This window comes from Kogia breviceps, chromosome 14, assembly GCF_026419965.1.
Source record: "Kogia breviceps isolate mKogBre1 chromosome 14, mKogBre1 haplotype 1, whole genome shotgun sequence".
Taxonomy (NCBI): domain Eukaryota; kingdom Metazoa; phylum Chordata; class Mammalia; order Artiodactyla; family Physeteridae; genus Kogia; species Kogia breviceps.
Window position 1 is genome coordinate 20,956,007 of NC_081323.1, and position 19,910 is coordinate 20,975,916.

A 19,910-nucleotide genomic window follows, 5' to 3' on the forward strand; every position below is an offset into this window, starting at 1 on the left:
CCTCTAAGCAAACATCTCACTGAGTTAAAGCAGGAACTTGACCACTAGATTAGACTCCCAGGAAGCTCATCATGGGTGCTCAATAAACATTTGAACTTGGACTCGAACATTTTTACTTGAAATTGCTGACTATGATAGCAATTAAACTTTGAACATACTACCAAGGGAAGGTATAGAGGCCTATTCCTGGAGATCTCTAAAGGGACCATTTCTAGCTATCTCAGGGCCAAGATTCAGCCCTGGTAAATAATAATAGTAATAATAATAGCTTATGTTTTAATTTAAAATATATTGGGGACACATAGTTTTTCAAGGCAGAAGTCTGGTGTGTTCCCCTTTGCCTGGCAAAGCAATAAAGCTATCCTTTTCTACTTTAGCAAAATAATAAAAATAAAAATGATAAATAATAAAATAAAATATATTGACCACAATTTTGATAACAGTAACAACAACATCAAATTGCAGATATAACATCTGGGAGCAATTACTCTTCTAGAAATTTGTCTTGCTGAGTTTAAAACCTGGGACAAGAGAGCAAAGTTCTCCATCCTGTAAGCAGGACCCCAAAAAAACTCAGAATCCTTTCTCTGTTTGACAGAGTCCATTGAGAAGGGAGACACAACTCTCAATATTTAACCAAGAGGGAATTTCATACAGGGGATTGGTTATACAAATGATGGAATTGCTGAGAAGTTAAAAAAGAGTTAGAGAGGCAACTCAGAGATTAGCAGAGGTGGGAAGCTGCTCACACCCCAGGACTGGAGGAACAGAGGGAGGAATTGGGGAGGCACCATGGAGGAGACACAGTCAGTGGCTGAGTCTCTGTCCAAGATCAAGAGAGAAGAAGAAATACTCTGGCTTCTTCCTTCCTCCCACCCTCTGTTCTCCTGACAGTGTCTTCCATTGGCTGATCTAGCTGGAAGTCAGTGCAAGGAAGCCTGGGAAATGTAGTCTTCAGGGGTCAGATATAGATACAGAGCAGAGCAACAGGTCAAAGATCCCCTATGCCTTCCTCCCCAGAATAGCCCAGACTCACTTAGTTGGGCAAACATACATTAAGCAAATAAACCTGCAAACAGCTACCTTGGTATCTTTACAATAAGTCCTATGAGGAAAAATAATAGGGTGCCACAAGAAAAAAAATGACAAGGGGCCTAAGGTAGATCAGGGGTAAGGGCAACCAAGAAAGGCCTATCTGAGGAAGTGATACTTAAGTTGAGATCTATCTTAAGGAATTAGCCAGGTGGGGAGTGGGAGAAAAAGCATGTAGGAAAAGGCAACAATGTTTGCCAAGCCTTTGAACCTTACCACACCGAGCCGGAAGACAGGCTCCTTGACGGAGTTAGGCAGGAGCACAAAGGCCTCAATCTCCATCTGGGCAGCTGAGGACAGATTCCCAGGGCTGAAGTTCAGGAACGGGGCAGAGACCACTGTGCCTTGGAGCTCTAAGTTCATGTTGGGGTACAGTCTGAATAACTGAGGGCAGAATGAAGAAATTATGTCAAGAGAAGGAAACATGCAGGTTTGCTGGGAGAACCTTGAGGGAGTCAGATCAAGCTGAGAACACTTCCTGGTTGGTTGAATTTCCACAAAATGCTCTGTGCCTTTTTCTCTTGAAGGTATAACTGGACATCCTTCCACGTCAGACATATGGAGTCTGTGTCATTTATCTCATGGCTGCATTGTATTCCACTGTGCATGGGTTCTGCAACTGATCTAACATTATTGCACATCAAGTTGTCTCCAAGGTTTTGCCATTTTAAAAGCCACTCTCCTGTGTACCCTTGGCTATTATTTGGGGGGATACATTCCTAGACATGGAATTGCTGAGTCCAAGGGCAGGCATATTTTTAAAGCTTCTGCCAGTTATTGATTGCCAAGCTGTCCTCCAGAAAGTTTAGGCTGATTTTTTTTTTCAATCCACACCCCTCCCTGGGCAATGGGTGAGAGCTATTTTTTTCTCTATACGCCCATCACACTCAGGTAACTGCACGTGCAAAGACCAGACATCAGTGTTTTTGAAGCACAACACACCGAGAGCCCACCATTTCAAAGAGCTGGCAATTTTCCTTTTAATTAGAATTTAATATGGGGTCAAGACTGTTCCTTTTACGGGGGAAGTTGGTGGAGGAACGACGGTCCCATGAGCCTTTTGGTTATGCAGATATAAAATCTACATTCAGTTGTAAAAGGGAGATCTTTAGAAGGTTGAGGAGGTAAACCACTTGACTAAGAAGGTGACCTGAGCTGCTTCTGTGTCAGGTTGATTATGCTGTGAGCAGGAAGGGAGAGGGAGAGTTTCCTCCTCTTTCTGGGCAAAAGGGATGTTGGAACCAGGATGCAGCCAAGGTCCCTCTAAAGCTAGCGCCGACAACATGGTGGCAGGTTGGGCTTTTGTGGGGCTCTAGGGAGAGAAAGGGCCTGCTGTGCAGGTATGTTATGGAAGGACGTGACCCAGGTACCGCAGTATTTAAAGTTCAACCATTTTCCCACTGTTATAATTCCTTTCAGCCATCATCAAGCCTTCTGCAAGGAACTTTAAACACTACCACCTGTCTGAGCTGTGTCTTGGGGGGACTCAGAAGGTAGGGGAGAGGGGACAGGACAGGTGGATTTCTGTGGGATTAAATGAGATATTGAACATGAAGAGCTTAGTCCAGCAAAGACCAAGCTACAGGGTTATTCACTGCAACACTGATGTAGCAAAAGACTGGAAACAACGTAAATGTGCTTCCATGGGAGACTGATTACCCAAACTATGGTTCATCCATAATACGATGGCAGACTGGATTCCCAAGAAAACATGAGTGAGGAAGCTTTTTATCTACCTACATGGAATCATCTCCTGGTATACTAAGGGAAAAAGTAAGGTAAAAAATGGAGTGTAAAATATACCTCCATTTGTGTAAAAAAATGGAAGAAAGACATACATTTGTTCACATAGACATAGAATAGCCCCAGAAAGATGTGTACGATCTGATAATATTGATAGACTCAGGGTGTGAACTGGATGTTTAGGGGACAGGAGTGGATGGGACTTTCCACTCTATAAGCTTTTATGTCTTTTGAATCTTGAACAATGAGAATTTATTATCCATTCAAAAAATAATTTTTTAAAGCACCAAGAACAGTGCCTGACCCCTAGTATGCCCTCTGTAATTGCTTGGTGTTATTAATTAGGATACATTTTGTGGGACATGTCGGCATTCCTTGGTATTGTCAGAGATCATCAACAAAAGACTGGGCAGCCTGTGGTCCCACGAGACACAGGGCTCAGGCCTCTGTTATCTGGGCCTTGAAGGGAAGGGAGTCCCCAAACCTGCAGCACCACGGCCTTCACGGGGGGCCCCACTGCTGGCCTTCTGACTCTCGGTCAAGCTGAGAGGAGTGTGGAGGTTTTAAAGAAGACCCCTGAAGTCTTGGGGGCTCAGCCTGCACCCTGAGGGCTGAGGGAAGCCTTACCCGGGGATAGAAGGCACGGAAGGACTTGGTGTTCAGTCGGATGTTAGAAGTAGGCGGAACCTGTGGCAAAGGGACACAAAGAAGTTTTAGGTGCTCTGGCCAGAGCCGAAGGTCTGAAGAGAGATGGGGAAGTGGGGGATATTCAATAACGTAGCTTCCTGACTGCTCAGGGTTGCCATGGCAACGGCGAGATGCCTGTTCTGCATTCACCATGAGCGCACGAGTCCTTGGGATCCTGACTGCTCTCCTTGGGCCGTAAGTGACACGCAGGACTCAATCAGGGGATCGACAAGGGTGAGATTTGCAGTCACGCAGATCTAGGTTTGACTCTTGGCTTCGTGACTATGTGATCTCAGGTGAGTGCCTTTACCTCTCTGAGCCCCAACTTCCTCACCTATAAAATGGAGATAATTATAGTCCCCACTTGTTGGGTCACTGTGAGGGCTAAGTGAAATGGTGGGTACAAAGCATCTAGCCCAAGGCTTAGCACATAGTGAGCGCTCAGTAAAACACAGCTACCGTGATCCCACCCACTGAAAGAAAGGACTGTATACCACAGGTGGGAAGGGTGACTCAAACATGGCAATAGAAGTAAAAGGCCTGGGTGGGGGTGAGTCAAAGGACAATTGTCACTCCATCCATCACTGCTGGTCCTCAATTTATTACCAGGGTGGGCTGGACCATCCACTTTGGACTGCATTGTGTTTCCCCCACCATCCCTACATTGCTCACGAGGCCTCAGCTTTTACAAAGAGCTACAAGAAACATCCATCTAAACCCCAGAAATATTAAAGAAACTGAAAGAAATATTAACCAGGTGATCCACTCTAAAAGTTAGTAACCTTTATGCAAAGCCACATCTGAGACAGTTATTTTAGAGCTAAGCACTTGGAAGACTTTGTCTCTCCTTTTTGCTGTGAATCACTAAATCATGTACCCTTTCCATTTTGGCTACAGGAAGCTCCTGCACAGATTCGTGATTTTTAAAAAAATCAATTTTGGGGCCCAGTGTCTTTATAAAATTGTGCTTTACTTTTAACTTGGTCTTTATTTTCTATTCTATGTAACTTTATGCATGTATCAGTGTATCTATTGTCCTGCCCCATTCACTAAAATCTTTTTTTAAACCTCCACAGACCATCCAGATGAAAGAAAGTATGAATTAGAATAACAGATCGAGTCTGGAGGGAAAAGTAAAAGACAGACAAGCAAGCCACAAAGTCTTCTACAATTGTTCTAAGGGAGAAAGAACTTTGACTTTGAGCTTTCTGGCAGCCAAAGGGAAAAGGGAAATCATACTAACTTATATTTTCCTGCTCTTGATCTTTCTTCTTAGTCATAATTTACTATTTCACTGATGTAAATGCGTGGAAGGGAAAGAAGGAAGAAGACAGTGTCATTTGTGGGAGCTATTTTTTTTTTTTTTTGGGGGGGTGGGTGGGTATGTGGGCCTCTCACTGTTGTGGCCTCTCCCGTTGCGGGGCACAGGCTCCGGACGCGCAGGCTCAGCGGCCATGGCTCACGGGCCCAGCCGCTCCGCGGCACGCGGGATCCTCCCAGACCAGGGCACGAACCCGTGTCCCCTGCATCGGCAGGAGGACCCCCAACCACTGCGCCACCAGGGAAGCCCTGTGGGAGCTATTGTGCTATGATTCTCACCATGTCATCTGTGATGGAAAAGTTCAGGTATCCCACTTTGTGATAAACTAGGCTGGCGGTGTTGAAGGCATAATTAGAGATGGCAAAGTAGACCATTCGGCTGTGTTCTTCAGGAAGGCTCATGACAGGAGCAAGGAAGGCAACTGGAGAGCGGAGATCACGGCTAAAAATTTCACCCTGGAGAGAGAGATAGAATCCATTTGAACTTCTCTAAGTCTATCCCAGGGCTGGACATCTGAGCTAGGTAGTTGCCTAGAGTCGAATGAGGGAACATGGACTGGAGGCACTGCCAGAAATTCCACCATTAAGTAAGTTTTCCTTGGAATCTAAAAAAAGGGTACAAATGAACTTATTTACAAAACAGAAGTAGAGTCACAGGTGTAGGAAACAAACTTATGGTTACCAGGGGATAAGGGGGGGAGGGATAAATTGGGAGATTGGGACTGACATATACACACTACTATATATAAAATAGATAACTAATAAGAACCTGCTATATAGCACGGGGAACTCTACTCAATGCTCTGTAATGACCTATATGGGAAAAGATTCTTAAAAAAAAGAGAGGATAGGGCTTCCCTGGTGGCGCACTGGTTGAGAGTCCGCCTGCCGATGCAGGGGACGCGGGTTCATGCCCCGGTCTGGGAAGATCCCACGTGCCGCGGAGCGGCTGGGCCCGTGAGCCATGGCCGCTGAGCCTGCGTGTCCGGAGCCTGCGCTCCGCAATGGGAGAGGCCACAACAGTGAGAGGCCCGCGTACCGCAAAAAAAAAAAAAAAAAAAAAAAAAAAAAAGAGGATATATGTATAACTGATACACTTTGCTGTACACCTGAAACTAACACAACATTGTAAATCAACTATACTCCAATAAAAATTAAAAAATAAAAAGGATGTTTTCCTTTGGATTAAAGTGTGTATCCAGAATCCCTTAATGAAACGAGCCTTAGAAGCTTTGGTCTATTAACCTATAGGACCTCCTGGCCGGCTCCTCTGCACCACTGAGGGCCGCTCTGATTGACCTCACCTGCATGGTGGGAAAGGTGAAAGAGGGGAGGAAGGGGGAAGGGAAGTTTCAAGGCCTAAGTGATGTAAGACAGCCCAGGAAGGGCTTCCCTTGTGGCGCAGTGGTTAAGAATCCGCTTGCCAATGCAGGGCACACAGGTTCGAGCCCTGGTCCGGGAAGATCCCACACGTCGTGGAGCAGCTAAGCCCGTGCGCCACAGCTACTGGCACAGCCCCCCCAAAAAAAGCTTTTTTAAAAAAAAAAAAAAGACACCATGGGAGGATTCTGGCTCTGGGAACACCCCGCAGCAATCCATATCGCCCTGCCCTTCACACAGTGGGAACCATGGGGAGATGAGGACAGATCTGAAGCCAGGAGAACAAGAGGCCCCAGGAAGGGCTGACCCTGAGGCGACGCCACACCAGGCCTGGACCCGCCGAAGCCCGCACCCCAGACCCTTTTACCTTAAGCATCACGTCCAGTATTTCCGCTGTTGCCTGCGGGGCCTCCATTAAGCTGTAATCAATCCCAGCGAAAACGTCCAGCTCCGTGGTGACTGAACGAGGGAAGGGCAGGATTAGGAGGCAGGCGAGGGAGAAGGGGTGAGGGCTCTGGCTGACCCACACTCTCTGTGACTTTTTTCAGAGCCCCCTGGACCTCCACCTTAAGACCCTCCACCCAGCCCAGTGCTGGGGGCAAAGAGCTCCTTTGCCAAGAAAGAGACGACATGGGTTCTTCGGTTCCACTGGTGATTTAGCCACAAGGGGGCTGGTATGCTTAGCCCAGAGCCTGAGCAATTTCCAGAGTCTCACATACTCAGACACACAGTCACACACACACACAGACACACACACACACGCACACACACATACCCTGAGGGCAGGAGGAACTCAGGTCTGGCAGCCCTTCCACACCTAGGAAGCCACACAATAGGAAAAACTCTCCAGCCGAAGCTATTTCTCCCCAAGTTTACAACCGAGACCTTGATCTTCCAGGAAACCAGCGTCCTACCAGTATGAACCAAATAACCAGGAAGGCTGGGCCATGTCCAAAGGGCTCAGAGACTCCCCTCCAAGGCCGTGGAGGGACGGGAGTTTTCTGTCCCAAGCACTTGGGTGTCTGTGCCTACCTGGGTCTCTGCTGAAGGGGAATGTCAACAGGTGAGTGCGGAGGACCTGGGGACCAAGGCATGAGAGAACACCTCAACAATTTGCCAGGGCCTGTTTCTGCTCACTTTATGTGTGTAGCTGAGATCCGGGGCCTCCACTTGCTACATTTGAAGGGGAAGAGGTGGTGTGAGGTGCTCCCTGCCCCACTGTTGGCAATAGCAAAGGACGGCAAGAAACCTACCTATCCAGCAGCTGGGGACTTATTAAATAAATGGAGACATCCGTTAAGATAGAACATTATGCAACTATTAAAATAAATTCCCTGGTGGTCCAGTAGTTAGGACTCCATGCTTCCACTGCAGGGGGCACAGGTTCAATCCCTGGTCAGGGAACTAAGATCCTGCAAGCCATGCGGCGTGGCCAAAAAAAAAAAAAAAAAAAAAGAGAGAGATCTATTAAAACCACTTTGGAAAACTGTTTGGCAGGATCTGGTAAGGATGAACCTATGTGAACCACAAGAACCTGTAATTTCTCTCCTGGGTATATATCCAAAGACGTGCATCCACAGGAGCTAGACTGTTCACAGCACCTACCCACAATGGTCTAAAACTGAAACTACCCAAATGGCCTTCAATAGTACAATAGATAAATAAATGGAGAGACGTGGACACAGCAGGGGAATGAATGAACTCACGATGTGTAGCAATATGGATTGACCTCATATTTTAAAGTAGAATAGGGCTTCCCTGGTGGCGCAGTGTTTAAGAATCCGCCTGCCAGTGCAGGGGACATGGGTTTGATCCCTGGTCTGGGAAGATCCCACATGCCGCGGAGCAACTAAGCCCATGTGGCACAACTACTGAAACCCGTGCCTAGAGCCCATGCTCTGCAACAAGCGGAGCCACCGCAATGAGAAGCCCGCGCACCACATCGAAGAGTAGCCCCCGTTCGCCGCAACTAGAGAAAGCCCGCGCACAGCAACAAAGATCCAACGCAGCCAAAAATAAATAAATAAAATAATATAAATAAATAAATAAACAAAATAGGTATCCTTTAAAAAAAAAAGTTGAATAGAGAAAGCCTCCATCTCTTGATAAAAGACTCTACTGTATGGTTCCATTGACGTACAAAGTGCAAAACTAATCTTTGCTGGGAGAAGCTGGGTTAGGGGTCACCCTGAGGGGTGGGTAGTGTCAGAAAGAGACACGAGAGGACTCTGAAAGGCCAGTCGTGTTCTGTATATTGATCTGGAAGCTGGTACGTGCGTGTGATCAGTTCGTGAAAAATTTCTAAAAACTCTTCACTCATGATTTGAGCACTTTTCTCTCTGTATTAACTTCTACACAAAAGTTTTAAAAAATGAGATCAATTTATATGTGCTGATGTAAAAAGATCTCCAAAGTATACAAGTTACAAAAGAACAATGTCTCTATTATTATAGACTAATATATATATTCATAATTATGCATGTTCACATATATTCATGAACAAAAGGAATACATATGTGAATGTATAGTCATATGTTTATGTATGTGTATATTTATATTTGTACATTCAAAGGAAATATCTGAGAGTATACACCCAAAACAGAGGTTACCTCTTGGAAGAAAATTTGGGGAGAAAAGGGGATTTTAATTTTAACTTTCAACACTTCTATTCCACGTAAGGTTTTATAAGGTACATGTATACACTTATAAAAATTAGTAAAAATCAAGTATCCCAGGGATGGGTGGGGTGTCCTACCTGGCAGAGTTTGGAGATAAGGCTGTAGGTCAGAGGTCACTGAGTCCTGGATTACTTTGCAAATCTGAAAAATATGGGAAGAGAAAGCCTGAGTGAGTTCCCTGGCTTTGGTCTGGCCCTGTGCTAATTGCTTTAGTTCCATTATTTCACTTATTTGCTAATTGGTCATTGATTCTACAAAAATGTATAAGTGCTTATGGTGTGCCAGGTACTGAGAAAGTAGAAATGATCAAAAACATGTCGGCCCCCATGTAGACCCCAATAGGGTCCAGTTGGACTTCTCAAAGTCCATCCCAGGACTGGAAATCGGAGCTAGGTAGTCACCTATGCAGCAGATGAGGGGACATGGCTAGAGGCACTGCCTGAAACTCCATCATGAAGGACGTTTACCTTTGGAATGCCCTGGTCTCCCAGGGTCTAGAGTTGAAATAGCAGAACTAGACAGTAAGTAGCAATAGCCACACAAATAAGTGTATACTTAATGCAGATACTTCTTAAATGTCATCATTTAACAGGTTAGCTGGATTGATCAATAGTCCCCATGTCCCCTGCTGCCCATAGAAGACTGAACCCTCCCATCCAGCAGACTACCACACACACACTAAGCACTCAGAAATTTTTGCCCCAGTTGAGCTGCGTGCGTTTCAAGAAAAGGAAATGTGTGTTCTCTAACCTGTTGGCTTTCCTTGTTATTGGAATCACTCAAATTATTTCTTATGTAAACCCATGAAATACGACTGAGACGAGTTGTTTCTATGAAAACCTACGTTTTCTTTCCTTCTCTCTCTTTTTTTTTTTTTTGGGCCATGCCTCATCGTTTGAGGAATCTTAGTGCCCTGACCAGGTATCAAATCTACACCCTCAGCAGTGAAAGTGCAGAGTTCTAACCACTGGACCACCAGGGAATTCCCAAAAACCTATGGTAAGTGTTTTGGAAAGGTGAGTTGCTTAAAGAAAATGCTGGTAAATTGGTGTGGACCAGAAAAGCTTACAAGGAAGACAATCATAAAAATCTAGAAGGATTCTGCATTGGGATTGCTTTGCAGATGTCTTTAGATCTCATTGTGGTTAAAGAAATCTGAGCTGGAATTTGTAGCAGATGCATGTTGAATGAAAGAAGGACAGTGCAATGCCAATCAAGAGACTATTTACAAAGAACAGTTCTGGGCCTAGGTCAACTGAATTTACATTTACTGTATCTTAAAACATTTGGATTCATATGTAAATATTTTCTTTGTTCAGGTGTGTATGAGTGAGTCCTCACTTTAAACAGCTTTTTTTTTTTTCTTTTTTTTTTTTTTTTTTCAGTACGTGGGCCTCTCCCTGTTGTGGCCTCTCCCGTTGAGGAGCAGAGGCTCCGGACGAGCAGGCTCAGTGGCCATGGCTCACGGGCCCAGCCGCTCCGCAGCATGTGGGATCTTCCCGGACCGGGGCACGAACCCGCGTTCCCTGCATCCGCAGGCGGACTCTCAACCACTGCGCCACCAGGGAAGCCCAACAGCTTTTTTGATTAACCAGCTATCACCTGTGGTGCAAACGGATGCACAGATACAGTGGTTGGAGGGGCATATGCGCAGGGCATCCAAGAGCGTGGATGGGGCCCTGGCCTAGTGAGGGGGTCACCGACGGCTCCCTTGAAGAGATGGCATTGTAAAGGCAAGCTAAAGGGTGAGCAGGCATAAACCAGGCACAGGGTTGTGGGGAAGGACTAGGCTAGGGGTTGGGCAGACAAGGGGTGAAATCTTCACCTCCCTTTGCAGCTGGCCTAGTTTCTGGGAGAAGAGTTTGGTAGTGGGGAGCTGCCAGAAATAAAGCAAAGAGATGGTGAGGAACCTTCATGGTTGGTTTCAAAGGAGCCAGGAAACTCTGTCGACCTCACCCAAAGGGGGAAGGGAGGCCTTCAGGTGCTTCGGCTCCAGACACGCAGTAAGGTCTCCCAGAGAGGCAGGTTGGGGCAGTGGTTAAGGGTGTAGTAGGGAAGTCTGAAAACCTGGGTTCAATCCTTCTAAGTCTCTAGTGGCTGTGTGACCTTTGCAGAATCTCTCTCTGCTTTGGGGTCCTCACCTCAGGATATAGTGACAAGGCCCAGTGCTTTCCGGGGTGTTTGGCGGGGGTGCGGTGAGGTTATAAGATGATGAGTATGTATGGCCCAGAGAGTAAGCACTCAGCAAGGACTCATTTATTCTTAGCCCTGCTAGTCAGATACCACATCCCTCCCTGAATGGGGAAGCCGAACGGTTCTGCACCAGGCTCTTAGTTGCCCTGGGAGAAGGAGGTTTCTGAAGCCCATAAAGATCAGGGGTCAGGACTTCCCTGGTGGCGCAGTAGTTAAGAATCCACCTGCCAATGCAGGGGACACGGGTTCGAGCCCTGGTCTGGGAAGATCCCACATGCGGCTGAGCAACTAAGCCCGTGTGCCACAACTACCGAGCCTGCACTCTAGAGCCCACGAGCCACAACTAATGAGCCCACATGCCACAACTACTGAAGCCCGTGCACCTAGAGCCCGTGCTCTGCAACAAGTGAAACCACTGCAACGAGAAGCCCGCGCACCACAACGAAGAGTAGTCCCCGCTCACCGCAAGTAGAGAAAACCCCCACGCAGCAACAAAGACGCAACACAACCAAAATAAATAAATAAATAAATAAATTTAAGAAAAAAAGATCAGGGGTCAGGGGAGAGAGATCTCCATCTTTCCTGAGACACCAGCCCCCACAAGGCCTTTGGTACAAGCTGCTCCAAGCTCCAGGAAATTCAAATCCTGACCTAGCCTCTTATCAACAAGGTGACTACTGAACAAGTTACTCCACACTCAGAGCCTTCTCCATCAGACGTGGGAAACGGTATCTCCTTCAGAGGCTGTGGTTAAGATCCAGCGGCATTGCCTATGTGAAGTGATTAGTACGTTATTCTTAGCCAAACCACAGGCTTAACAAATAGCCACCATTATTATTATAAATAAGAATAGTTAGGGCTTCCCTGGTGGCGCAGTGGTTGAGAGTCCGCCTGCTGATGCAGGGGACACGGGTTCGTGCCCCGGTCCGGGAAGATCCCACATGCCGCAGAGCGGCTGGGCCTGTGAGCCATGGCTGCTGGGCCTGCGCGTCCAGAGCCTGTGCTCCACAGCAGTGAGAGGCCCGCGTACCGCAAAAAAAAAAAAAAAAAAGAATGGTTATGCAGTGACACATTCTGTATAACATTAATTATATTAATTTATCAAAATAATAATTATCAGAGTAACTTATTACCGTGATAATGATTATATTATTATTAATTGTAACATGGTACTATTTTTATATATTATTATTATTAATCATTATTATCTCCATCATCAACAGGGGAGTATAAATCCAAACCACTGAAGAATATTATGTCCCACTCAGAAAGGCATGGCAACATGGCAATGGGGTGCTTGAGAAGGAGGCTGGCATATTTCCCAAGCTCACCTAGACCCCAGGACACCAGGATAAGACGAGGAACAGAAGGCGGCTTGCTACATCCAATCTGTGGGGTTTGCATGCTATTCTCGCTTCAACCACCAGGAGGCACTCAAAGCCAAACCAGATGTTGAACCAAGAGGGTGTGTGCACGTGTTTTTTCCTCCTTTGTTACTTTCTCCTTCCCAAGCACAGTCATCGCTACAGACACAGCTCCAGGTATATGATACCCCAGAAATGGGATTTGGGGGTGAAATGAGTGAGTGTGAGAACTGAAAGTTAACATGAAACCTCTTTCTTTGAGCCAGAGATTCCAAAATTTGGAGATTTCACATAATTTTTTTTAATGGGAAGAACTGACACTCTGTTGCTGCTTCCACGTACAAAGCAGGTGCTCATCGCCCAGGTAGGAACCAGAACTCCCATCTGGTCCACACACTCCCAAAGTTTCCTGCTCGGTCTCTGCAGCCACCTAAGTGTTGATTTTCTTTTTTGCGTTTGTGGCCTGCAGGGCCGGGGCGGGCGGTGAGCAAGGCCAAGCAGGCGTCTCCATTTGGCCCCTGCTGTTTTACCCTTGGCCAAGCATCTAACCATTTTCTGTCTAACTGGATAGACTCGGAGTCCAGAGAGCTACATTTTACCCCCAGCTCTGCCGCACACCAGCTTCATGACCTTGATTTGTCCTCTCTGGGCCTTGAGCCCAAGTGTGCCTGGGCCAGCCCTTAGGGCTGTTCAAGGCCAGAGCCCATTAAGGACCTGGGCCCAGCCCCTTGAGTGGCTCGGCAGCGCCAGCCACTTGGACATTCTTACCTTGCTCTCCAATACTCTTTGGAACTTGGACTCAGTCTGATGGTGGAAGAGATTCAGCAGCCACCTGGAGAGAGAAGCACAGTGGACGATCAGCTGTGTGCCACTGAATGCAGGGACAGTGGGGCAGTAGGGAGAGCCAGGCCAGTCCCCAAGGGAGCCCTCCCCACCCCAGTCTGGTCCCCTGCTGTGCCCCAAAGTCAGTAGATTTGGGGGAGGGGCTGGAGAATCCATGTTATTCTAATCAACAAAACTGAGACTTGAAGAGACTTGCTCCAGGGTTTATATAGTTTCCACAAACTCTCCTTTGGCCAAAAGCCTTTGTGTTTCTTCAGTAGCCGAATTGCACTTGCCTGTTGGTGGTGAAGTTTGTTTTTTGGTGGAAATGGCACACTAGTACTCCGAGCTTAAATCTGCTTCTGTTAATTTCAGCAGGTCCCCCAAAGAATTACCTCCAAGTGCACGTGATATACCCATGCATTATGCCTGGACCCTCATGCTTATCAGTGGCCAGGCCTTGGGCTGGATGGGCCTCTGGCTGCAGCCAGGGGTCAAGCTGGTCAGTGTCCCAATGGTGACCTACCCCAAATCTCCCGACACGTGCACCTCCACATCACGGATGCGGCTGTAGCAGCTAGAAACAGCGACCTTGGGTCTCCCAGAGGGCTCGCTGCCCAAGAGAACATTGACTGAAATGTTGATACCCTTGACCTTCACGTCAAAGGAGCCGTCTAGTTTCCTAGAGGAGATAAGAGAAGTAGTAATTGATTCCTAGACTAGGGTTGGCCACCATTGGGGGCGGGGAATATAAATCTCAATTCTTACCCCCAAATAAGTGAAGCTGCAGTAAAAATTTAATTACAAAAATTATTACACGTATTTATTACAAAGCAAAGATTTATTACAAATAAGACCATAAAAGATCAAGAAGAAAGCTTGGGTTCATTTACTTATGGTCAGGGTTGGGCAAAAGCCTTTCTAGGTTAGATCCAAGTCTCAGCAGCCATAAGGGAAATGGTGGATAAACTTGCCAGCACTGAAAATTAAAACTTTAGTGAACAATAACAAAAAAATGCCATATGCAAAGTAAAATTTAAAAATTGCATCTTGATCCAGGCAAAGAGCTAATTTCCATAACATGTGAGCTAATATATGAGTTAATTTCCTTAATACACAAAGAACAAGCCTATACAAAGAAATAAGGAAAGGACAAAAGGAAAAAAAAGAGATCAAAGATATGAACAGGAAGTTCAATTGCAAATAAGCACATGAAAAGTTATTAAAAATGAAAATAACAGTGATGCTAGTTTTCACCTAACAGGTTGATAGAAAGTTTAGAAGTTTTCCTACCCAGTGCTTGTGAAGATATGGGGAAACAAAACACTGGTTGGGAAAGCACATCTAGAACACAAACTGGCGGGATCTATCCTGATTTTAACCACAAATCTTTGGCCCAGTAATTTTACTTCTAAGTCTTTACTCTGTGGCTCATCCAGTCAAGATATATGTGTGGGGCAGCTCATTGAAGCATCATGGGTAATAGCAAGAAATGAGGAAATAACCTTAAATGTCAACTAGTTGGGATAGGTTCAATAAGTTGTGGGCATCTATGCTATGCAGTCTTTAAAAAGAATGAAGCCAAATGTGGTCTAGTTATACAGTGAAATATTACCCATCCATACAAAAGAATAAAGCACTGATGCATGCTGTAGTGTGGATAAACGTCAAAAATATTATGCTACATGACAAAAGTCAGAAACAAAATGTCACATACTATACGATTTCATGTATATGTCCCGGATTGGCAAATCCATAGAGACAGAGGCAGTTTGGTGGTGGCCCAGGACTGGGGGAGGGGGAAATGGGGAGTTAGTGCTTAATAGGTATGGAGTATCTTCTGGGGTGATGGAAATATTGTGGGACTAGGTAGAGGTGGTGGTTGCACAACATTGTGAATGTATTAGATGCCACTGAATTGTATACTTTAAAATGGTTAGTTTCATGTTATGTGAATTTCACCTCAATAAAAATATTACAGGGACTTCCCTGGAGGTCCAGTGGTTAAGACTTCCCCTTCCAGTGCGGGCGATGCTGGTCTGATCCCTGGTTGGGGAGCTAAGATCCCACATGCCTCGTGGCCAAAAAACCAAAACATAAAACAGAAGCAGTATTGTAACAAATTCAATAAAGACTTTAAAAATGGTCCACATCAAAAAAAAAAAAATCTTAAAAAGTTACATTTAAAAAAAGTTAAAAAAAAAGAATGAGGTAGATATTCGTATGTTCATATAAGAGATCTTGAAGAGTATGGCCTCATTCCTGTCATGGAAATTGAATAAATATGCAAATATAGGTGACCTATATACTGAGCATCTTTCTATTTCTTTCTTTCTTTTTTTTTTTTTTTTTTGCGGTACGTGGGCCTCTCACTGTTGTGGCCTCTCTCGTTGCGGAGCACAGGCTCCGGATGCGCAGGCTCAGCGGCCATGGCTCACGGGCCCAACCGCTCCGCGGCATGTGGGATCTTCCCGGACCGGGGCACGAACCCGTGTCCCCTGCATCGGCAGGCGGACTCTCAACCACTGAGCCACCAGGGAAGCCCCTGAGCATCTTTCTAAAGCAGTGTTGTCCAACAGAAATATAATGTGAACTACATGGGTAATTTAAAATTTTCTAGTAGCCACTTTAAAAAAAGCAAAAGGAGGGCTTCCCTGGTGGCGCAGTGGTTGAGAATCTGCCTGCCAATGCAGGAGACACGGGTTCGTGCCCTGGTCCGGGAAGATCCCACATGCCGCGGAGCAACTGAGCCCGTGAGCCATGGCCGCTGAGCCTGTGCGTCCGGAGCCTGTGCTCCGCAACGGGAGAGGCCACAACAGTGAGAGGCCAGCATACCGCAAAAAAAAAAAAAAAAAAAAAAAAAAAAAGCAAAAGGAGAAAGGTGAGAATCATTTTAATAGTATATGATTATCATTTCAGCATGTGATCAATGTAAAAATTATTAATGAGATTCTTTATGTTCTTTTTTGTGTTGAATCTTCAAATCTGGTGTTTCACACTTACGACAGATCCCCATTTGTTCCAGCCACTTTTCATGTATTCAGTAAGGACATGTGGCCGGAGGCTACTGTGTAGGACAGGGCAGGTCTCCAGTGTCTATATGGCCAGGTCACCCACAGTTGCCCTCCTGTTATGGGCTGAACTGTGTCCCCCCAGATTCAAATGTTGAAGGTCCCTCAGTAAGCAGAATGTGACTGTATTTGAGACAGTGATTCAGTTAAAATGAGACCATTAGGGTCGGCTAGAGTCCAATCTGTCATTCTAAGAAGAGGAGATTTGGACACATAGAGAAGCACCAGGGATACAGGCTCATGGAGGGATGACCATGTGTGGACATGGCAACAGAGCAGCCATCTGCAAGCCCAGGAAAGAAGTCTCAGAAGACACTAAACCTGCCCACATCTTGATCTTGGACTTGCAGCCTCCAGAAGTGTGAGAAAATAAACTTCTGTTGGTTGAACCCCCTAGTCTGTGACATTTCATTATGGTAGCCCAAGGAGACTAACCCACCTTCCATCCAAGGACCTCAGAGGTCAGAGAACAGTTCAAAGTGCTGGAGAGGTCGTGCCCCTGAGAGCTACCCTTGACCAATGGCAAACAGGAGGTTGGGGTACCTCAGAGGTGTGCTCTGCCTACACTGTCCCCAGGGGTCCCCCGGGAGGGTTGAGCTCCAGTAGCTGCCAAGCCGACCTCCTTCTTCCCCACCTCACTTTTGCACACCTCCTCTATGTTTCCTTAGGTCGCTCCCCAGATAAAGTACTTGCACTTGAATTCTTGCCTTGGAGTCTGCTATGGGGGAAAGCTAGGAACACCTTGGACCCAAGAAGGGTGGAATGAAAGCCAAAGCCAAGGTTCCGAGGGCCTGGAAGCAGAGTCAACTTACAGTATCCACTTGCGCACCTTCCACTTGCCCTTGACTCTGATGAAAGAGTCGGAGATGGAGAAATGCAGGCCGTGGCTGGGGAGGGGCTTCAGAGCAGAGCCGAGCAGCTCACAGCTGTGGATGTCCAGACTGGAGAGAGACCCACAGAAGCTGCATCAGCCCGGAGGCAGAGGCTGGTCCAGCCTCAGCAGGGGTCTTGCTCTTGCCCCCCGCCCCCATCCTACGGGGACTAGGCCAGCTGAGCCTGCATCAGACAGGCTTCTGGCTCCCCGCACTTACCTGCTGTGTGCCCGGCACTGACCAGGCAGCCATGCCAAGTACTTTACATGCACTATGTCAGTTTGTCTCACAGAGGGGTTCAGCACTGTTCAGGTTCCCTTTTTACAGAGGGGGACATAGAACCTCTCAGAAGGGATGCATTTGCCCAAAGCTGCACAGTCAGGGTCAGAGCTCATGTGCCCCTGGCTGGGATCCTGAGTAGGGTGCATAGATGCAGCTCATCATCCACACCTCCGGGTGGGGGAATCAGATTCAGAGAAGGCCAAAGGCAGCCTCAAGAAGAGACACAAAAGGGCTGGGAGAAGCCCATCTGACATGTATTGTGGAGCCATCAGTGGGAAAAGAATGGTCAAGTTCCATCTTCTTTGCCCGGTACACAGTAGGTGCCCAACAGATGTTTACTGATGGACTGAATTAAAAAAGGACTGAATGAAGCCATCAGTGGTGAGCAGAGAGGGGCGTGATGAGCTGTGGGCTCAATTGCTCCCGCTCCATTGTTAATCCTTCAAAAAGTGTTTGACGACTTTTTTTAAAAAAAGCATCGGCTGCTCAGGTCTAAATATCCTTTGAAGACTCAGCTCAAATGCCACCACGTCCAGGAAACTTTAGCTGACTCCTCCAGATGTGCCAAACTCAGGGCTAAGAGGGCTACTACATCTAAAATTTAAGGTTTATTTAAAACAATGTTTAAGCTTCCCTTCCAGACTACCTCCAGTGGCCAGGCCAGAGCCTGGATTATCACTCCAAAGAGGCAGCAAGTTATCCCCATTTAACAGATAAGGAAGCTGAGGCTCAGGTCACACAGCTAGTGGGTCTTCATTAATATTTGTTGTATGAATGAATGAAGGGGCCCAAGTTCCTCCCAGAACTTCCCTCTGAATTCTGCAAGGAACCATCCCACCGTCTGCCCCAGAGATGTCCCGAGCCAGTCCTGGGGCTCTCCCTCCCTTCCTCTCTGGATGCCCCCGGCCCCTGCCCAGTCACCTCAGAGCCCCACCTGTGGAATTCATAGTGCACATTGCCGATGTGTTTGACCTTGGCGTCCCCACTGAAGTCGGGCAGTGTGATATCATACAGTTTACTCTGCAGAGCCACCAGCTCCTCTTGGGCCACTGTGGTTGGGAAAAAGCTGGGAGTCAGCCTAGTCAGACTGCCTCCCTCCCTCTAAACCCTTCAGTGGCTCCCACCTGTCCTGGGGAAAGAGGTCAAGCATTAATTACAGTTGCAGGTTATTGAGCCCCTCTAGAGCATCAAGTAGCAAGAAACACTCAGGAACATCACTGCATTCATGGTGGGGTAGTTATGTTCATGCTCATGTTATGGATGAGGACACAGTGTCTTTGTCAGCAGCTCCGAGAGGGAGGAGTGCGGTGTGCTTGGAGGGTGGCCCTCTTTCCTGTCCTTCATGGCATCCGGCCTGTGTAGAAGAGACTGTAAGGACTTTAGGGCTAGGATTCTGGTGTTGGCACCTTTCTAGGTGGGTGACCTTGAGCAAGTTTTCAACCTTGGTGTTCTCTGTCGGTCAAATAGCAATGATAATAATACTTTCCTCACTGGGGTAACATGAGGGTTAAAAGAGATCATGGCAAAGCAAAAAGGGGCTGACAGGATAAAAAGCACCCTTGCTTATCCTTTTTGACCCACCTCCTAGAGAAATGGAAATAAAAACAAAAATAAACAAATGGGACCTAATGAAACTTAAAAGCTTTTGCACAGCAAAGGATACCATAAACAAGATGAAAAGACAGCCCTCAGAATGGGAGACAATATTTGCAAATGAAGCAACTGACAAAGGATTAATCTCCAAAATTTACAAGCAGCTCATGCAGCTCAATATCAAAAAAACAAACAACCCAGTCCAAAAATGGGCAGAAGACCTAAACAGACATTTCTCCAAAGAAGATACACAGATTGACGACAAACACATGAAAGGATGCTCAATATCACTAGTCATTAGAGAAATGAAAATCAAAACTACAATGAGGTATCACCTCACACCGGTCAGAATGGCCATCATCAAAAAATCTACAAACAATAAATGCTGGAGAGGGTGTGGAGAAAAGGGAACCCTCCTGCACTGTTGGTGGGAATGTAAATTGATACAGCCGCTATGCAGAACAGTATAGAGGTTCCTTAAAAAACTAAAAATAGAGCTACCATATGACCCAGCAATCCCACTACTGGGCATATACCCTGAGAAAACCATAATTCAGAAAGACTCACGTACCACAATATTCATTGCAGCTCTGTTTACAATAGCCAGGACATGGAAGCAAACTAAGTGTCCATTGACAGATGAATGGATAAAGATGTGGCACATATATACACTGAAATATTACTCAGCCATAAAAAGAAATGAAGTTGAGTTATTTGTAGTGAGGTGGATGGACACAGAGTCTGTCATACAGAGTGAAGTAAGTCAGAAAGAGAAAAACAAATATCATATGCTAACATATGTATGGAATCCAA

At 46.3% G+C, this 19,910-nt stretch overlaps 1 protein-coding gene across 1 annotated transcript in view; it reads right to left on the bottom strand.

Moving 5' to 3' along the window:
* The window catches only part of LBP (lipopolysaccharide binding protein), a 30,131-nt gene that overhangs the window by 7,140 nt on the left and 3,081 nt on the right, over nt 1-19,910 (bottom strand). Inside the window, exons 2-10 of the mRNA XM_067011741.1 lie at nt 18,439-18,553; nt 17,163-17,291; nt 13,806-13,961; nt 13,226-13,289; nt 8,978-9,041; nt 6,590-6,681; nt 5,122-5,298; nt 3,463-3,522; nt 1,309-1,476 (exon numbers count right to left, since the gene is read on the bottom strand). Coding sequence (XP_066867842.1) covers nt 1,309-1,476; nt 3,463-3,522; nt 5,122-5,298; nt 6,590-6,681; nt 8,978-9,041; nt 13,226-13,289; nt 13,806-13,961; nt 17,163-17,291; nt 18,439-18,553 — 1,025 coding nt within the window. The remainder of the gene's footprint in view (nt 1-1,308; nt 1,477-3,462; nt 3,523-5,121; nt 5,299-6,589; nt 6,682-8,977; nt 9,042-13,225; nt 13,290-13,805; nt 13,962-17,162; nt 17,292-18,438; nt 18,554-19,910) is intronic.